The 21479-nt window shown below is 42.8% G+C and overlaps 1 protein-coding gene across 15 annotated transcripts in view; it reads left to right on the forward strand.

Moving 5' to 3' along the window:
* The window catches only part of GPHN (gephyrin), a 411497-nt gene that overhangs the window by 298939 nt on the left and 91079 nt on the right, over nt 1–21479 (forward strand). For 9 of the 15 annotated variants that reach the window (XM_089521676.1, XM_089521678.1, XM_089521682.1 and 6 more), the window contains one exon: nt 18858–18914. The exons of the other annotated variants lie outside the window; for them this stretch is intronic. In XM_089521676.1, the coding sequence (XP_089377802.1) occupies nt 18858–18914 (57 nt within the window). The remainder of the gene's footprint in view (nt 1–18857; nt 18915–21479) is intronic. 15 annotated transcript variants of the gene reach the window in all.

The following is a 21479-nucleotide window of genomic DNA, read 5'->3' on the forward strand; positions in this document are numbered from 1 at the left end:
ACTGCTTGTTCCCTGCATTTGACATCTTTCAAGGACTGCTGTCTCTTCATGTGAAAATGGTGGCCATAATTGACTTCTCCCATGGGCTAACATCTTTTTGTAGCTGTTATAGGAATCTAGAACTTTCTTCATCAGGTAGTGAAAGAAAACAGTCCTGATTGTCATATTTTAAGAAACCTAGGTTCCCATCACATGTCTGTCATGGCCAATATGCAGTTATAAAAAGACTCTCACTCTCGCTGTATATCTATCTATTCTCTTTTGTATTTTTTATTATTAAAATGAACTATTTTGCCTTCTTTAATACCAAATAATATTAGCTTGATGTGAGGTACAGTACCATCAATATGCTTGGTTCTCTCTGTCATCCATTCTTTTGTGAACACGCAAATTGGTCTTCACCAGATTGCTCCTTTGTTTTCTTAGCAGCATGTACCCAAGAAGAAATTGATGCCTGTACATTCTTTTCTGTGCTACAGACTACTTACCACAAAGTACTAATGCATACTGTTGACACTGGTGCTAGAGAATGGTGTTCTAGATACCCCAGCTGATAATGAATTGGCTTGTGAATAAAGGGATAGTTCCCATTGTGTTGGCTGGCTGTTAGAATACACCTGGCATGGGCCTGAAAAATAATATTGCCCATTGTTCCATACACTTAGAGGAAAGCTTACAGTATCTTTATTTGCTGGGCCCAGAGAGAAACCAGCCTAATCTAACTGGAATGTGGTACCAGAACTTACTAATGCCCTTGAAGATTGTTCTGTGCTGGAGAGAGACTGAAGATCTGTGAAACAGCAGGAGGCGTAGATTCCCACCACAGATCCTCGCATCTCTCTGTAGCCTCCCGTTGGTCCTCTCCGTCTGACCATCCAATTCTGGGTGATGCGCCGAGGACAGATGGGGCGTCCAGGAGCCGGAGCAAACTGGTCCAGAACCGGGCAGTGAACTGGCTGCCACGATCTGAGATAACACCCTCAGGCAGGCCATGAAGTCGGAAGACGTGCTGGACGAACATCCGGGCCATCTCCTTCGCCGTGGGAAGACCAGCGCATGGCACGAAGTGCACCATCTTCGAAGAAAGGTTCACCATCACCCAAATGGTGGTGCAGCCAGCAGAGAGGGGCAGGTCCATAATGAAGTCCATGGACACGACCTTCCAGGGCCCCGACGGCATCGGCAGTGGCATCAACGACCCCGACGGCCAACCCAGATGGTCCTTTGCCCGATGGCACACTGGGCACGTGTCCACATACTTGGCCACCTCCGCCCAAACTCGAGGCCACCAAAACTCCCAGGTGAGGAGGTGCAGAGTCTTGCAGAAGCCGAAGTGCCCCGCCAGCTTGGAGTCATGGCACAGCACAAGACCGCTTCCTGACATGGCCCTTCTGGCACATACAAGCAGCCCTGGTGGTAGAGCAGACCGTCCCGCATGGCAAAGCACGAGGCGTCCCCTTCCTGCAAGTGCTGTGCCACCAACGGATCCCGGCCCTGGAGTTCCCGGATCTGGTCCACCAACGCAGCCTCCCTCGGCGCTGTAGCAAAATTCTCCGGGCGAAGAATGGTGGACTGCAATTCCCTCTCTGGGCACGTGGCGTACTCCGGCTTGCAGGAGAGCGCATCCGCCTGCCAGTTCCGAGACTGGGGAACGTATTGGAGCTTGAAGCAGAAGCGGGCGAAAAGGGACGACCAGCGCTGTTGCCTCTGAGACAGCTTCCTGGCCGTCTGCAGATGCTCCAAGTTCCTGTGGTCGGTGTGGACCACCACCGGGTGCGCCGCCCCCTCCAGCAGATGCCGCCAGGTCTCAAAGGCCGCCTTGATCGCCAACAGCTCCTTCTCCCAAATGGTGTAGTTCGACTCCAGAGGAGAGAGCTGCCGGGAGTAGAAGGCGCAAGGCAGCAGATGCCCCTGGGGACCCACGGGCTAGAGCAGCACCGCCCCGATGGCCACATCCGAGGCGTCCGCCTCCACGACAAAGGGCGTGCAAGGATCTGGGTGCTGCAGGATCGGGGCCAACGTGAAGCACACCTTCAGGGCCTCGAACGACATCTATGCCGCTGCCATCCACAGGAACTGGCCCTTCCCCCACAACAGTTGGGAGATGGGGCTTGTGAGGGCCGCATAGTCCGCAATAAACTTCCGATAGAAGTTGGCGAACCCCAGGAACCGCTGCACATCCTTCCTGTTGTGAGGGGGCTGCCAAGACAACTCCGCCTTGACCTTGGTTGGGTCCGTGGCTACGCCCTGCGCTGAGACAGTGTACCCCAGAAAGTCTACCTCTCGGAGGTCAAAAGCACACAATTTGGCATACAAGTGGTATTCCCTCAGGCGCTGGAGCACAGCAGGCACATGGGAATCATGGGCAGCTTGGTTCGGGGAGTAGATCAAGAAATCGTCCAGGTAGATGAACACGAACCAGTCCAAATAGTCCCTGAACACATCATTCACAAAGTGCTGGAAGACAGCAGGGGCATTGCAGAGTCCGAAGGGCATGACACTATACTCGTAATGCCCGTACCGAGTCTGGAAGGCCGTCTTCCACTCGTCCCCAGCCCGAATCCTCATTAAGTTGTAGGCTCCACGAAGATCCAGCTTGGTGAAGACCTTGGCATGGCGGAGCCACTCCAACAACTCTGGAATCAATGGCAGGGGGTAGCGGTTGCGGACAGTGATCTTGTTTAAGGCCCGGTAGTCATTGCAGAGGCGCAACTCCCCACGCTTCTTGCGGACAAAGAGTACCGGGGCACTCGCAGGAGACTTGGAGGGATGGATGAAGCCCCGCTGCAGGTTTTTCTCTAGAAAATCCCTCAGAGCCGCCAGCTCAAGCTCTGAGAGAGAATAGAGACGCCCCACCGGAATAGGGGCCCCCGGCACCAGATCGATGGCACAGTCGTAGGGCCGGTATGGGGGAAGCCGGTTCACCTCCTTTTTATCAAAAACGTCTGCGAAGTCCCGGTGCTTCTCTGGCAATGTCACCTTGCCTTCCTGCGCCTCCGCCACCACCGCAGCCGGGATCCGCTCCGGCCAGCAGTGCTCCTGGCAGTACTCGGAGCCAAAGAGCACCTCCTGCCGGGACCAGGAAATATGCGGGTCATGCCGCGAGAGCCACGACATGCCCAACACCAGAGGGAAATGAGGGACCGCTGCTAACAAAAACGAAGCTCCTTGACATGGTCCTGGATCTCGAGGTGAAGCACCGGCGTCTGATGAGTCACAGGGCCTGATCGGAGAAGCCGTCTGTCGATGGTCTCCACTGGCTGGGGCTCAAGCAGTGCTTCCATGGGGATCCCATGCTGACGAGCAAACGCCAAGTCCATGAAGCAGCTGGAGGCCCCCGAGTCCATCATGGCCCCTACTGGCAAAAGTTCCATGGATGGGAGCCGCAGGGTGGCAGCCACCAGCAGGGGGTCCCTTCGGGAGACCGAAGTAGCAGGGGTGGGTTTTGAACAGGTCCCCAGGTGACAAACCCGCTCTACACCTGGGGTGCGCCATTTCCCAGCAGCGTGGCATGACATCCCTTGGCCGGGCAGAACCTGGCAAAATGTCCAGAGAGGTCACAGTACAGGCAAAGGCCCTCCTGCCTCCTCCGCTCCTTCTCTGTCCCCGAGAGCCAGGACCAAGCTCCTCCCAGCTGCATTGGTTCCTCGATGGTTCCAGGAGCAATGGCCTCGGGGGCAACTGCAGGAGACGATGACACAGGGACTGAAGGGGGTGGAAGGCCAGATTGTCGAGCCTCTCTCGGAGCCGTAAGGCGGCAGTCCAGCCGGATGGCCTGGGTAATCAAGGCTGACAGAGTTGCTGGGGGTTCGGAGCGGGCCAGTTCATCCAAGATCCCAGCAGACAGACCGTGCCGATACACAGCCTGCAAGGCACTGTCACCCCAGGTGACATCCTGGGCAAGAAGGCGAAAAGCCACAGAGTAATCCGCCACCAAACCCCGGCCCTGCTGCAAAGTCAATAGCCGGTGCTCAGCAGTCTCTGTCTTAACTGGGTCTCCCCAAGTCTCCTTAAACTCCTTAATAAAGGATTCCCAGTTATCAAGCACCAGGCTGTTTGCATTCAAGTAAGGTGTCGTCCATTTGCTAGCTGGGCCAGACAGCAGGCTGAAAGCAAAGGCCACCTTATAAGAGTCAGTGGAGAAATCTGCCTTCCTGATCTGCAAATGTAAACTGCAGCTGGCCAAGAAACTCTCAAGCATAGCCCGGTCTCCAGAGAATTTCTCAGGCAGAGCAGTAAGGCACTTTGTTCTGGGTCTGAGCTGGGGGGGGGAGGGGAGAGGAAGCTGAGGAGCTGGGCCTTGGTTCTGAAGCTCTGTCACAGCTTGAGTGAGCACAGCAACCTGAGCTGTCAGCTTTTGGTTGTGCTCCAAAAGTTCCTTAACAAGAGCTGCTTCTGCCATTCTGTTATCAGCTGGATTATGGCCAGAGTTTATTCTGTCCTGGACTGCGGCCAGCACACACAGACACACGCTGATAAGAATGGCTTAGCCCAGCAAGTGGAAGCAGGACACAGACCTTGCAAGGAGTAAGCGTGAGAGCAGTCCGAGAAGCCAAGCCGAAGTCAGGATACCAGAAGTCAGAGCAGTCTGAAAGCCAAGCCGAAGTCAGGATACTGGGAGTCAGAGTAGTCAAAGCAGTCCAAGGTCAAAGCAGCCAGAAGATAACAAGGGTCCAGTCCGAGGTCAAAGCAACAAGGAGTCAAGATACAAGGAGCCAGTGCCAGCAGCAATCACACCAAGGGATCATGCAATAAACTCTAGCACTGAGTGGAGGCCTCTCTACAGCTTAAGTAAGGGAAACTCTCCCCCGTGCCACCTGAGGCTGGTTGGCTAATTGCCTCTCTGCAATCCTCTTGGATCTGCACCTGCAAGCACTCTCAGCCCTTCTCTGTTTGTAAGTAGGCACATCCAGGCAAGCTTCCTCCTCAGAGTCACCACTAGGCTGTTGCACCACAGGAGGCCTCTCACTATCACTAGGACCTGGTTGGGCCTCCTCCTCTGGGGCTGGGAGAGCACAGCTGGGACCTGGCAGAGCAGGATTACCACCTGGTGTAGCCTCAATTAGCTCTTGCTCTGGAGGAGGTTCGTCCTCATCCTCTGAGAGCTGATCTTGGCTGGCCATGACATGTTGTTTCCTAGCTGCTGCAAGTTCCATGCAGTCCTGCTTTAAATGTCCAGGCTTGCCACAGTGGAAACACCTTCTCACCCAGGAACCAGCTGCTCTCTCCAGCTGCTGCACCTCCTGCGAAGCCTCTGATGAATGGGTTGTCTGTGTTGCTCTGAGCCCTGCCTCATACTGGCGTCTGTGGCTCTCCTCCAGCACTCGAGCTGCCACGAGCTCCAATGTTATCTGCTGCTGAGGCACTCCTTGGCAACTATAGAGGATGTTTTCATAGTCCTTTGAGAGACTGCCAAGCAAAATATAAGCCTTTTGCTCCTCTGTGATATCAACACCTCTCTTCTGCACTTGGCAAAACAAATCTTGGATTGTTTTCAAATGCTCCTCCAGAGACTGGCCATCCTGCATTTTACATCCATACAGCCTTGCACACCAGATCATGTGTGATAGGGCTGTCCTTGACTGGTGGATATCTTTCAGAGTATCCCAAACAGCCTTTGCAGTTGGCTTGTCCCAGACATGGTTTATTTCTCCTGGCTCAATTGTCAGCATTATAGTGGCTCTGGCTTTCTCATCTTCCTCAGCTTCCGCTGCGGTAGCAGTACGCTTTACCATGTCCAAAGACCTTCTCTTATCAAGAGTGACTGACAATAACAACTCCACGCGTTGTAATTGGTTTCATTAAGCTTGGGAAACTTCACAGCCTCCATGGCTAAACAGCTTTGGCTTTCTTCCCAGCTCTCACTGCTGTGTGCACCAAACAGCAATAAATCTCTTAGCACTCACCACCTGCTGGCTTCTTGCAACAACTGGAGACCGACAACTGCACTTCACTGGCTGGAATTGGAACCATTGTCAACAACTGCTGGGCCCATAACCATTGTCAGAGTATAGCAGAGTAGCTGACAATTTTAAAAACTTGTTCACAGCCCTCAGCAAGATAACAGCAGAAGGATGTCTTCCAGAAATGATGGAATGCGGGTCACCGGGAACTGTCCAGCTAAATAACCAACACGACTTTTACTACACAGAACTCACAATCCACTCCTCTCTCAGAAACCCACAACAATTACTGGAAGTCCCTGAGTTTATATAGACACAATGCCATGTGGTCCTACAAACTCAGCCTCTTCCTGTCCCACACAGAAAACTGTCCCCTTGTCTAAACAGACACATGTTCATCTTCAGGCTTCCTGCACGCAGGCAGTCGAATGACCTTGTTGCTATGATTAGCAGCTGTAGCTCATCAGCTTCGTCCTCCGGGTGCTGATGGCTCATATACTAAAAATAAAATCCCTACCAACCCACCAGTTATTACCTGTCTTGGCAGTCTTAGGCACATTCAGCAGCTTAATGTAGTGAATTAAAGAGAGTGGTCTTTAACCCTTTGTAGTAACAAATAAGATCCTCCTCCATACAAAGAAAGACTATTTCACAAATATGGAGCTAGATATTGAAAGGCTCAGAGATTTGACAGAGCCATACATGTTGCTGGAACAACCAATAATCCTTAGCCTGTAGTTCTTAGTTTCTTAGATGGCATAGACCATGCTAGCTGAGCTGCAGGTTAGGGTGCAAGGCCTTAAATTGCAAAACTAAAAGCTTGTAATGAGCCCTGGCTCGAACTAGTAGTGAGTGGAGGCATCTACATTTCTTGTTTCAATTTTCTTGTTGTTTTTAGTGGTTTATGCTTTTTCATGTTTTATTTTAAAGTGTGAATGGAATTTTTTAGTTATATTCAGTCATGTTTTTCTTCCAGTGAGCTCAGAATGGTTTGCATAGCTTTCTGCCTTCTCACTTTCTTCTCAGTTCTGTGCTGCTTCTCTAAATGATGTTGCCTGGAAAATAATAGAAGAGAAAGGAATATTTGAATCATAGGAGGCTAGCAGAGCAGGTTTCTAAGGACAGGGGGACTAACAGGACCAGAGATTAACATTTGAAGCATTCCATTTTTATTTATTTAAAAAAAAATCACCATTTTATAGTGATTCATATTTTTTCATATGATCCCTTGGTTGAATCTTTTTTAAAAATAATTTTATTGATTATAAATACAAAACATTTACATTAACAAAACACATAGACAGCTTAAATCTCAGTATTTCTCAACATTTCTAAACCTTTGAAACACCAAAACAAAACTTCCTTTCTTTCATGTCTACTTTTTAGCCTAATAATCGATATTAACTTCAAAAACCCAAACTAAATTTCAAACTACATCCCCATAATTGCTAACAGAATATTAATTATCAATCTTAAATATAAATGAAATATATCTTTCTTACTTTATTTCACCATCTGTTACTATTATAATAGTATATTTAACTCTTTATTTATTTATTTACTCTAAACCTATTGTGAAACTTGTACCCCAATCATTTTGTAAATAAGTTAACAGTGGTTTCCAATCATCCTTAAATTCATCTAGGACCGTCCCTTTAATCTAATGTGTTAATGTATCCATTTCCATATACTTGTATATTTTTTTAACTAGGATCTGACTATTGAGCATTCTTTACTTTTCCAATTTGTTGCATAAACTATTCTTGCCGCTGTAGTCATATAAAATATCAATTTCCCAATTTTTTTCTCTAAGTTTTCATCTGTAATAATACTTAATAGGTAAATTCTATGGTCCATTGGAAATGTAATTTGTAGTATTCCCATTATCCTGTTGTGTATAAGTTGCCAAAACTTTTTTGCTAAGTGGCACCTCCATCATATATGATAAAAGGTGCCAATTTCCTTGTCACATTTCCAGCAGTTACTGTTATAATTCTTACTCATCTTGGAGAGTTTGAAAGGGGTGAGGTGCCATGGAAATTGCATCTTATAAAAATTTTCTTTTATATCATAACATAATGTATATTTTAGTCGCCTATTCCATGACTTCTCCCATTGTTCTATATTAATGTTCTGTCCTATATCTTGTAACCATCTTATCATTACTGATTTAACCGCTTCATCTTTCATGTCCATTTTTAAGAGCATCTTGTAAAATTTTGTCACTAAATGCTTATTTTCCGAGTATAATATTTTCTCAAACTCTGATCCCTTGGTTGAATCTTGAACATCCTATTTACATCTTGTTTAAAACAAATATGGAGAACTATTAACCATGTGGTCTCATTTGAAGGCTTTCATTGTATTCTTTTGTATCACGTCGCCAAAGTTAAATATCTATCCAGTTTCTGATATACCACCATATATCACAACATATGAGTAGGAATATAGAAACCTCCCTTATATTGAATAAGACCACAATAAGTCCATCTAGCTCAATTTTGTCAACTGTAACTACCAGCAAGGCCTTCCATCCACATCAAAGTATGAACCATGCCCAATCCTAGTTTCTGAAATCAGATGAGGTTGGGCATGCTGAGGGTGCTATTGTACACATATAAGTATTAACTGCATATCAAACACCAAACAACTTTTAAAAATCTAGAAGTTTCTTATCTCTCTGCTGGCTCTTCATTCTGGATTGACATATCAACTTTATAGTGTTGGAAGGAGCATAGGTTTCCCCTTTGTAATTTAAACAAGCTAAACCTAATAATATTACTTTCTTTACTTATCTTAATACATTGTTGTCTTTCTATAATTATATTTTCCCACTAATCATCAGTTTTGTAGACTTGTTCCTTAGAATCTAAGGTTTCTTGCCAATTAGAAGTTTAAGAAAATTTTAAAAAAAGTTTTACAACAGCTGGCATTAGAATTGAAGCTGGTTCAAACTCTAATTTCATCTTTCAGATATAAAGGAAGAACAGTATTTTCAAACTTTGCATACAGTGTTACACACACATTCTCAGAGGGAAATCCGGGATAGGCATTATTCACTCACAATCTAAACAGACTCAGTATCTTATTAGATGCATTTGTCTTGAAAGACTAACCCTTTCTTTGAGGCTCAGGACTTAACCTGCTTATTCATGTTTTTCTGGCCTCTAGGATTGATAACTTAAGTGTACTTTACAATAAGATGCCCTTGAAGACAACTGCTGACACAAAATTTTACAACCTGCCTGCTGATTAATTTTAGGAAGTGAAAGCATAATCAACTAATTTTACAGCAACAGCACTAACTCCTTAGCTTCCCTGCTCAATTTGCAATGCTCTTGCTTAGCCTTTTAAGCATTATTCATCTTGAAAAGTGTCCATTGTAGACCCCATACTGCTTACAGGTTAGGCCTTATGTTGCATACCTTTGGTAAATGAAATAGAAATTACAGGTGAGAGCCATGAAACAAATTTGATGCCTGAGCTCTCAGCACGTTATTGAGCATCTTGAAAACTTCCTCCAATTTTCAATCACTTTTTTATTATGCTGTTGTTGTTCACTGAACAGGTCACAAAAGTGTTTGCCCATGAAAAAGGAATCCATCTCATTGTCATAGGAACTGAACTCACACACTTTATTTTGCTATGCTGTAGCTGTGAAAATGTTTCAGGGAACCATGGCAAAACAGATGATATCATCCTTGCTGTGCATGCAAGCATTGACTCAGTAATATGTGTGCTTAAATGCATATGCCAGTACACATCTGAAATACTTATCTTGGATGAATTCCCATTTTACTAAAGTAAACATTTGGTACTTTCTGACTTTCTCTACTGTCATGGTGGTTTTATTGTACATTTTGAAAAGGAAGACATAGAATGCACACCTCACATTTCTGGGGCAATCAATCAACAGTCATCCATCTTGCTGAGTTATGTCACAAAAAGGCAGTAAAATCATTGTGATAGTGCAATAAGGCAGTATGTTGCTTAGTTGCTGCTGTGTTACCTCTGAGTAACAACAATACTTAGCCAGGTCTTATTTTGACATAATCTGACTTAGTGGTCCCCACACTCTTTCTGGCTACTGCCCCATTTCCTCTTGAGTGAGAACCCTAGTGTTCCCCCATGTGTTTTTCTTGATATTAGGTCTACTGTTCTACTGCAAATTGAAAACAACCAATCTCAATGGTTACTCCTTTTGTACCCAGTCACCTTGGGAGCAGCAACTGAGCAGCTGGCTGAGCAGCGACCGAGAAGCCTCTCACCTGTGCTGGTCTTGTGGTAAAGGCCAGCCTGGGCAAGAGGCTTTTGGGTAACTACTTGACTGGCTGATCAGTCGCTGTTTCCTTTGCAGCCAGTCACCCTGGGAGCACCATATGAGCAACTGAGAATCCTTTCGCCCATGCTGCCCTTCCAGCAAAGGCCAGTGCATGCAAGAGGTTTCTCGGTTGCTGCTTAGCCAGCTGCTTGCTTGCTGCTCCCAAGATGAACAGGTGCAAAGGGAGTGGTTTCTCCCTGGCAAGGAAGGACTCTCAACCCTTCTTCATCAGGGTGAAGAGGGGCGTAGCTGGTGTGTGTGTGTGGGGGGGGGGGTGTTCCAAGAGGACACATGTTCTGGACTGGAGACTGGCATGGATGGGGAAAGGGAGAGATTTTACCTACAGGAGTCACTCCAAGGCAAAGGACTCTTTCCAAGAATCAACCCCAGATACTCCTCCCCCTCCTTCCCAAGACATGTTTTCCCCACATAGCTGCAAGTGTATACACACATACACACTGTTTCTTTTGCTACCTCTTATCTCAGTTTGTCTGATAAAAGAAAGCAGGACCAGCAATGCTCCAGCCTGCCAGCTAAGTCCTGGCAAAGGTCACAAAGCTTAAACAGAGTACCAAATCTGAAAGCTGCTTTTTTGCTGCCACTTCTTCCTTGCTGCCACATGCTCTTTCTTCCATATCAATAGGTCTGCCTCAAAATGGCACTACTCTGGGTTACAGAAGCTGTGCTCTGTGCTCTGATCCCAACTATCATCACTACTACTAGTAAAATATGTGGCTAGGGGAGTGAGCTCACACAGGCAGGTGAATAATAATAATAATAATAATAATAATAATAATAATAATTTTATTTCTTACCTGCCTCTCCTCACAGTTTGAGGCAGGTTACAACATAGTTACAACACAATCATTACATAAAATACACATATTAAGCTGCATCTCTACGTAATATTTATATTACAGTATGTAAGACAATAACTAAATATAAAATTCATGATTAAAAAATGCCTGAATAGGCCTGCGGGAAGAGATAAGTCTTCAGATGTGTTTTATATTCCAACAGCTGGTTTAGCTGTCGGATCACTTCCAGCTGGCCATTCCACAGTCTTGGGGAGGCCGATGAGAAAGTCCCCTGGGTAACAGCGACCAGTTGGGTTCTTGCAAGCTGTAGCAACTGCCCCTCCAAAGGATCTCAGTGTTCATGGTGGATTGTACAGGAGAAGGTGACCCTGTAGCTAACCTGGACTCAAACCATGTAGGGCTTTAAAGGTCAAAACCAGCACTTTGTACTTTGCCCAGAAACTACTGTAATTGACAGCCAATGGAGTGACTTGAGTATGGGTGTAATGCGTTCACTTGAATGTTCCTGTAACCAATCTGGCTGCCATATTTTGAACCAACTAAAGTTTCTGAACTTGGCACAAAGGTAGCCCAATGTAAAGTGCATTGCAGAAATCCAACCTTGAGGTTACCAGTGCTTGCCCCACTATCTTTAGGTCCTCCAGATCTAGGAAGGGATGCAGTTAGCATAGCAGTTGAAGCTGATAGTAAGCACTCTTGACCATTGCATCTACCTGGGCTGACATTTGGAGAGACAGAACCAGGAGCACTCCCAAGCTTGAACACAGTCCTCCAGGGGGAGTGTAACCTCATCCAGAACTGGTTGACACAACTCCATTCCCAGATTAGGATCCTTGATGGCAAGCACCTCTGTTTTGTCTGGATTCAGTTTCAGTTTGTTTTTCCTCATCCAGCCCATTACCTCCTCCAGGCATTCATTCAGAGGAGACATGCTATCTTTAGCTGAGGCTATTTTGGAAGGTATGGAGAAATCTATTTGGGTGTCATCAGCATATTGATAACACCCTACCCCATGCCTCCGGATGATCTCTCCCAACAGTTTCATGTGAATGTTAAAAAGCATTGGGGATAGAATGGCACCTTGTGGGATGCCATATAACACCTCCTTTTTTGAGGAGCTACTATCCCCAAGCACACCATCTGGAACCTGTCTGACAGATATGACCATAACCACTGCAGCACAGTGCCTCCAATTACCAACCTCCCCCAGGTGTTCCAGAAGAATACCATGGTCAATGGTATCAAAAGCCACTGAGAGGTCTAAAAGCACCAACAGGGACACACTCCCCTGTTGGTGTTGAGATGAAGATCATCCACTAAGGCGACCATCGCAGTCTCAACTCCATATCCTGCCCTGAAACTGATTTAAAATGGGTCAAGGAAAAGTGTGTGTCATCCAAGACTGACTGGAGGGCAAATGCCTTCTCAATCACCTTGCCCAAAAAAAGGAAGATTTGAGACTTGTCTAATTATTAAGGTCCAGGGGATCCAGGGAGGGCTTTTTCAGCAGTGGTTTAACTACTGCTTCTTTTAAACAGGACGGAAAATTTCCCTCCCTAAGAGATGCATTAATAATTTGTTGTATTTGAGATCTAATTGCATCTCCTTCCTGGACAACCAGCCAAGAGAGACAGGGATCAAGACAGCAGGTTGTCTTCCTTACTTTCCCCAGCAGCTTGTCCACGTCAGTGGTACTCATGAACTGAAACTGATCTAGTGTAATTCAGCTCGCACTCACTGGTCACCTCATTGGCCCCTGCTCCAATGACAGCATCTAAGTCAGCTCTTACGCAAGAGATTTTATCTGTGAAATACTTGTTAAAAGCATCACGGTGAGCTACAGAAGGTGGATTCGGAGGTGAGGGTACCTGAGTTAAACCTATAACCACTCTGAACAGCTCAACTTGACGTGAATCAACAGACGCAATGCGTGCAGAGAAGAAAGCTTTCTTCACTGCACGTATTGCCACCTTATAGGAACTAACATGTCCTCTATATCGTGACTTATCGCATAAAAGTTGAGTTGATGGTTCCTTTTTATTTCTTGCATACCAATACTTTGGCTGAAGGCTTCCCTGCTACCCCCTTTTCCTTCTTACCTTCCCCTTGCTTCCCCCTTTCCCCCTCACTACCACTCTGGATTTTTCCACCTCCCCCTCAGGGCATACCACCCACTTTGGGAATAACTGATCTAACTCATAAATGCAAATTCATATGAGAAAGTAGGTTTCAGTCTACGAAAGCTCATGCTGCCAACTTCTTTCTTTCAGTTAGTCTCAAAGATCTCTGTACATACTGCTTCCACAAACTAACATGGCTATATCTTTGAATTATAACACATAAAGATATCCCTGATTGGTTGGGATTATGTTGTGAGAAAGAGCAGTGTCATTCTAGTGTATAATCATAGGGGGAAATGAGGCAGACAGGTTTGGTGTGTTCCCACCCAGTACAGCTTTTGCAGCCTTTGAAACTACGGCGGGTTACAGACCGCCATAAAGGACGTCCTTAGGATGTCCCATTTTGAAAAAGGGGCGTCTCTTACAGACGCCCCTTACCCTATCACAAACAGAGTCCGTGACAAATGGCGGTGGCCGTTCCACACGGCCGCCGTCATTTTGATGTAGCGGACGCTCTGCATCCACATGTCGTGCAGCAGAAGTGATGCCGCGAGTGCACCCTTTGGCACTCGCGGCGCCTCTTCCAGGGCCTGAGAAGGAGCGCGATTTCCACGCTCCTTCTCTGCAGCATCTGGGAGCCGCGCCGTTTAAAAGCTGTGGTTCCCGGACGCTGCAAGCGGAGGCAGAACCAGACCGCCGAGAAGTGGCAGTCTGTAACCCGCCTACCTCTTTTTGTCTTGAAAAATCTGAACACAGAAGTGCTGCATAAAGAAGAAATCTTCATCATTTCATAGGGTAGATATTTTTCATTACAGACAATCATAGTTTCTCAGCTTTGACAAAGCAGGAGATTTTGACTACATAAACAGGAAACTTTGAGTTAATTAGAAACATTTTGGTTTAATTGCTTGCACAAACAGAGGAGTGAACTGTGTACGTGGACAAAAGGCTAGTTTCATATCCAATTGTGCAAATATATGATAGTCTGAAAACAGTGCCACTTTGTCCTCTGTGCTTAATCTGCTTCTGTTAGGTCTTTTTATTATTATTATTATTCCCGGTGACTTAACTTATACTAATATCAAGTCAGCAAGGCCTTTGCTGCCTTGACAAGTATGATTTGTCGATGCCACTTACCTCTTTTTCCCAATGCTCCTGGATGGGTCAGGAGGCCTTATATCTTTTTCAGATGATATCCTCTAATTTTAGATTAACCATTGTGTCTGAATCACTGAAGAAAAGCCTTCTCTCCATGAAGATTAAACTCTGGTCCAGACTAGACCAGATGTGCCTAGGTATGTTCATACTGCCTTGGATAAAAATGGAAATACAGTGGTATCTGCTGGGTTTTGGTTCCAGGACCCCTTGTGGATGCCAAAATCCATGGATGTTCAAGTCCCATAAAATACAGTAGCATAGTAAAATGATGTCCTTTATATAAAATGGTAAAATCAAGGTTTGCTTTTTGGAATTTATATATTTTTATAACATTTTCAAGCCATAGATGGTTTAATTCATGGATACAAAATTTATGGATATGGAGAGATGGCTATATTTAGTAAAGTGTACTATCTGAATATGATGCTAAAATAAATATTAAATAAATTAAATTAAATTAACACCTTCATTTCCTTAGAAAATTAACAAATGTTTTGGAAATATACTTCTCATCTACTATTGTGAAAGTAGTGTGCTTTTTAAATGAAAAAAAATCTACAGCGCCCCCAAATTTTACCAAATGCTTTTGTCTGGGGAAGAACTGGAAACCTGAGGAAAAGAAATATTTATGTTGGATTTTTGTTTCCGTCCAGTCACTTGAACTGATACTGCTCTCAGAAAATATTCCAATGTGCATTGTAATAACCACCATTTTCCTTTTAATAAAACTTTTGCTTATCTTCAGCAAGCCCAACTCAATGAATATTACTAATGTTTGTGACACCCTGCATTATCAACATGAGCAAAACAGTTCTCCAGCTGCACAAGAGTTTCTTTCTTTTCCTGCATATCACACTAGGAATACATTTTATAATATTTATCAGTACATTCACTTTGCAGACTAACTACAATTCTTCAGGGAAAAGCATTGAATGCTAGATTTCAGTGTGCATTGTAGAGTTCAGCATTCTGACAGTCAAATTTCCCTCACATTTTGTAATAGTGCATTCCATTAGAACTACTTTGACTGTACAGGGAAGCCTTTTTAGCATGCATAATGTAGTAAAATACATCTGTAAAATGGAAATATGGTCTTTAGCGGATGTCAAATATCATTGTGTGGTTGCTTTAGAAACCAGAAGAGTTTAGAACAGCAGACCTGCACTCCTTGTTTCAGGATTGATTACTGACATTTGCAGGTGCTTTTTTTTTCATTCCCCTCAAGATTGCTAGTGAAAATGGGCTGTATCCACTGTTTTCCAATAACCCAACGCTTGCATTCCCATCACTGTTGCTTTCCCAGCATAGTCCCATTTTGCATACTCACATTGTTCCCCTCATCAAACCAGTACCCTAGTAGAAATTTTAAAACAAGTGGTAATCTTAACTTGGTGTGTCCTGGCATAGGTTGAGGCTCACATAAGTTTTAGCAGAATATATTTCTGGCTTCCTGGTGCAAACTGGATGCATATCACACAACGTAGCAGATGAGGGCCAAGGATTCTGTCTTAAAGGTAAGCAATCTTGTTTCTTTTTCCAGCTCCCTTACTCCTGGGCATTTTTTGCTCCTATTACCTATACATGAACCAAAAACTCTTACGTGCATATATTTCATGCAATTGTAAACTTTAATTTGTAGAGCTGTAGAAGGTAACAAATATATCCAACAATACACGATTTAAGGAAATTCCATTCCCTTTCCCACAGTGTCTTACACTTAAGTGAAAATGGGCATAGGATGGTAAACTTTAATAAGTCTGATTCCCCCAAGTATAGAAATACAGTCGTCCCTCTGTTCTCACGGACTTGAGATCTGTGGTCTTGAATATTCGTGGAGGGGCGACCTCTTTTAGTTTTAATGGGGCGCACACTTGTGGCACGTGCCCCATTCAAGTCTATAGGGCTTGAATATTGATCAGTCTCCTTTTTTGTGGGGGGGGGGGGTCCAGAATGGCTCCCCTGGAAAAATAGAGGGACAACTGTAATAGATAGGTAAAGACAGGTGGGTAAATAATAGATGGGGAAGGCTTGCTCTCGGTTCCACCGCCATTGCAGGCTCACCTGGAGAGGACATGAGAGACAGCCTTCTTGGTGGTTGCTCCAAACCTCTGGAATGCTCTTCCATGGGAAGCTAGGCTGGCCCTCCCTGCTTCCTTTTTGTCAGAAAGCAAAAACAGTTTGAGTAGGCCTTTAATACATAATCATGGGATGGTTTTTATATTGGGTGTTTGTTATATGGGGTGTGTATCGTAGTTTTTAATGTATATAATATTATATTGTGTTAATTTGATGTTTTTAATTGTTTGTAAAACTTTTATTGTAAAGTCTTTTAAAATGTTTTTATTTGTGAGCTGCCTTGGGTCCCTTGTTGGCAGAGAGGTGGCATAAAAGTGAAATAAATAATAAAAGTATTTGCTTAGGAATAGTCACAGAAAGTAAAACTAAATCCTTACTAGATGTTCCATATAGGGATAAGGACAGGAGATGCTCTGTTGTTTCAGGAAAGGAGCAGACTGGAAAGAGAACTTAAGACTGGGTTATCTTAAAACAGAAAGATAGATCAAAGAGGAGTTAGTGGTACAGTTAAAATTCAGATGTTGGTTTAAAATGGACAAAAGAGGTCTTTGGCTAGACAAGATAAAATGTATAGTAGAAAGGAGGCTTTTTGTTTACGGATAAAGTTCTATGATTTTTGTAATTATATTATTATTAATAGAAGGAAAATTAATTAGGTAATTAATTAGGTAATTAATCTTGAGGACAATTTTTCAGTACTTTATACTGGCAGAGGTTTTTATATCTGCTGTTGTATTGTCCTTCCAAATTGTGATAATTTCATTTTCAAATAAATAAACAGGAAGCTAACAATGATATTCTATATAGAAATAAGTCCTACTTAATTCAGTGTTGTGTACTCTCAGGTAAGTGACTGTAGGTTTACAGCCTTAAATCAATAACATTGTTTACCATTGTGTGGAAATAGATATTTTAACCTCATTTCATGTTCATTGTTTTTTTCCTGTTAGCTCTTGTTCCCTGTCCCTCACTCCCTTTCTTTGCTTCCCAGTCCCTCTTTTGATTATTCCAGGCTGTTAAGTTAAATTGTCTGTTTTAGGTTGTTACTTGACTTTCATGTTCCCTTTTATGGTTTTCTTAGGTTATGTATCTAAGCAATTAGCAAATGTACTTAACAAACATACTGTATGAATTCCTTTTTGAAAACAAAACAATACAGTGACCCTTTTCATTACTGTATTTCTCTGTTTCTTGCTTCTCTGTTTTCACTTGTTCCCATACTATTAACCTTTAAGTGGAACATTCATGCAGTATTCCAGTTTTATACTTGAGGAATTAAGGCACAGATATATTAAGCCACTTGCTCAAGGTTACAGGAAAAATCCATATTAGATTGTTATACTGGAAGACGGGCATCCACAGCTAATTGTACATTATTAGATATTTTTAAAAAATATGGTCATTCTTTTATTCTGTTCAACAAAAATCAATTTTCTTTTCAATTAACTGGAATTTTCCATACTATCAAAATCTCTTAGGTTTCAAGACTAAGCTGTCACAATTATGATATCATCCAGTTATTATTTGATTTGTGAACCAGTTTATTCAAGTAGGAATTTTTCCTGTTCTTTGCCTCAGTCTAAATCTATGTCATCTGGACTGCTGGCTTATTCACCACATACAAAACTTTGCACATGATTCTGTTTCTTAGGTTTATTTATCATGTTTATCAAAAGCAAGATGATAAAATACAGATCCTGTGTGTTGTAGTACAGTATACCTTTTCTTTGTGCACTCTTAAACTTTCTTCCTAGCAGTATGCAAGCTTGATAAGCAGAACTGTTTCTTCGTTCCTTTGCACAGTACAGATTTACCTTGATGTAAGCAAGGAAAAGAACAAGGAGGCTGGTATTGAAAACAGAACTAAGATATGTCTTGGCTACTGTTAAGATGCTTTTGGTATGGCATTAAAATTTTCTGGCTGGGCAGCAAAATTATTTAATTGGGAACTAAGGACAGTGGCTGATATACTGATTACCTCTAACATGAGGCAGCTGTATATAATTCTGACAGTTTAACACTGGTGATTTTTAGTTGGGCTAGGAGTTCAATTTGTAATATATGTCTCTAATTTATGTGCTTCATACTTTTAATTGTAGCACATAGAATATATTTATATCAGTGACCTGGCTAAAAGACACAGACATTTGTCGTAACATCATGTCAATTCATCATTCTTAATTAACCATACTAGCAGAATGTATTGTAATACGTGTACTATAAAAAATATGATATAGCATGCATACTTTCAGTTCCAAATCTGTGGAATCAGAAGAAGATGAATTCAGAAACTAGCCATAATGTGATCCAGAAATGAGAGTCTGTGTCCTTGTTCCCTAGAAGTGTGTCAGAAAGTCGAATTAATGTCTTGCATGCACTGCTAACTGACTGTGTGGAAATTTTTTTAAGTTCACTTTTTCTTTATTCTTCTGTCTTTTTTACCCATCTTCCCCCATTGTAGCAAATTAGACGCCCGGATGAAAGCAAAGGAGTTGCTAGTAGAGTTGGATCCCTCAAAGTAAATATGTTTCTAACTTTTATTTTGCAAGTTTTCTTCTATAGCCTACACTTTTCTTTGGGAGGGAGTGGGGAGGGAAAACAGTGGGTGGAGCTTTTACATTGCTCACCATTTCATTGTTTTTAGTTCAGTGTTTTTATCACTGTTGGATCACACTTTGTTTCTGTGCTACACAAGTGCCACCATAATGCAGTTAGCTGAAAGCAAGTTGCCAAGAGACCAGCTCTGAATGTTTCCACTTATTCTGAATAGATTTATAGCTTCCTTAAGGTTCTTGTAATTATTAATATTTGTCTGATAGATGGCAATGTAGCATGGAGTTATCTTTCTGCTACATAAAGAAGGGATCTGAAGCATGAGCCACTCCCTTAAACACAGTTAATTGTACTAAAAATGACTTATTTTCATTCATTTAACAAGAGATAAGATTACAAGTATTTTGGTTTTAAGTGGTATTTGAATGAAATCACATTAAAACTGACATTTTTTCTTGTTTCAAAGTAATATCTTGTTTTTTTGTAGTGCTCTCAGTTTTTACCTCATTTTTAAAATACTGGGTGGGTAAATAAAGCAGCTGAATTTATTATGTTTATGTTTGCAAAAGAACATAGAGAGGGAATAGAAAGCAAGAGATTCGTGAGATTTTTTTAAGAAATGTACTGTTAGAAATAAATGGTTGGCTCCTTATTCCCTTAACTACGTCCTTTATTTATTAAGGAGCTTATCTCTTGGCTTTCAATTCGAGCTGCATCCTGAGCTTATCAGAAGGTTTTGGCCGTCAAATTTGCTGGCCAAATACAGCCCGGATGCGTCTCTGCTTCCAGGAGCACTCTGCATGGCTCTTTTCAGATCCTGGAGTTTTCCAGCTTAAGAAAATGGCCACCAGAGCACTCCTGGAAGCGGGAATACACCTAGGCTGTATTCGGGAGGCAAAGGCAGTAGCAAAAACCTTCTGATACGATCAGGATGCAGCCCGAATTGAAATTTAAACTGGGAGAGGTAAGCTGAATTAATAAGACAAGCGAACTCCTTCGTTAAAGTGCTGCTCATATGTCTAATCTTTTAGCCAAACCAGTTAGCTAAGCTAGTGTCCATCTTCTGTAGTATATTAGGTTATAATGAGACTTTAATCGATCCCTGCTAATACAGTCTGCTATATCAGAACCATAAAATATGTGGCATCGCATAAGGTACACAGTAAATATGTAGCAGTAATTGCAGTTGCTCACTTCCGATCTTTGCTGTTTTACTTTTCCCACTTTAGTTCCCTTTTGCACCACATGAACTTTGATTTCTTTCCTTTTTATGCATTTCCCTTGCCAATCCTGCCTTCTCAGTTTTTTTAAAAAATATTATTTTATTTGTGTGTATGTGTGTGTGTATGTGCCTGTGTCACTTTTATTCCAGGACAGGTTATCCTCTCTTTTCTCTTAATATTGTCATATTTATCTTCTCTATATCAAAGTGCTGATGCACTGAGCATAAATGGGGAACACAGTGTCATTATGCACCTACTTCCCATATGCAATTCCAGACAATTGATTTCAAAACAGAAAAAACACCAGTTTGCTTTTATGTTTATACCAATGATATTGAAAGGCATCTACCACATTCCTCACTGTCTTTCCATAAGGTTTAATTGTGGGGTAAGGCTTTCTTTTATACTATAATAGCAATATAGTTGAGTGGTACATTATATGCATTAATAGGCATTGTTAAAATAAACAGTACAAGTTTCAGTCTACTTTTTGAAGAAAAAGTAAGGCTACCATTTCAACTGTTATGTATGGGGGGGATACCTCTGAATTCTGCTATCCATCTGTATTTAAAAAAAAAAAAGAATGCCTCTTTACCATAACATGTATGCAACATTTTAAAATACATACTTTAATAAATATACCTGTAGTCCTTTTAATTTTGAGCTTGGTGGCTTATATCCTAAAATAAATGAATGGAAGGAATTTAACATAAGGAAGGTTTAGGATTCCTCTCCTTCCTGCAGCCATCTGTGCTCCTCCAACAAGGTCATGGTGGAAGGGTTCAGTAGTCATTCTGAGCAACTTGGTTGAAATACAGATAGGGAAGGAAAGAGTTGCCCAAAACTATTCACTAATATTTCTGCCCAAGGTGACAAGACTTCCTCCTTTTCAAGCACATATCTCACTTTTCAACCTTCTGTCTGGGACAAATTCCAAAATGTCCTCCATTTTGAGCATGACTACAAAGCTCGTTGAGCAACACCACTTGCTGCTCCTCTTCGAGAAATGTATCTACTTCGTAGCCTATCCACAGTGCAAATAGAGGGATAGGATGGATCCTTCTAAAGTTTTCTTTTTTCCCCTAGAAGCAGTAGCAGCAGACAAGACGTACCCTCCCAGAGCTCAGGGCACATTTGTTTCTCAAAGGGTAAAAGGATAGCAAACGTGTTAGGCAATGGGCTGCTTTAGGACACAGTGCAAACAAATGTTGAAATTTCTCCCCCCCCCCCCCGCCCCTTAATTTCAGCACAATAGAAAATGAAAGGAATAATCTAAATGTAGATTCAGTCAAGGGTTTGTTGCTAGT

The sequence above is a fragment of the Sceloporus occidentalis genome, unplaced genomic scaffold (assembly GCF_023333645.1).
Source record: "Sceloporus occidentalis isolate IW3139 unplaced genomic scaffold, rSceOcc1.0.p SCAF_4, whole genome shotgun sequence".
NCBI lineage: Eukaryota > Metazoa > Chordata > Lepidosauria > Squamata > Phrynosomatidae > Sceloporus > Sceloporus occidentalis.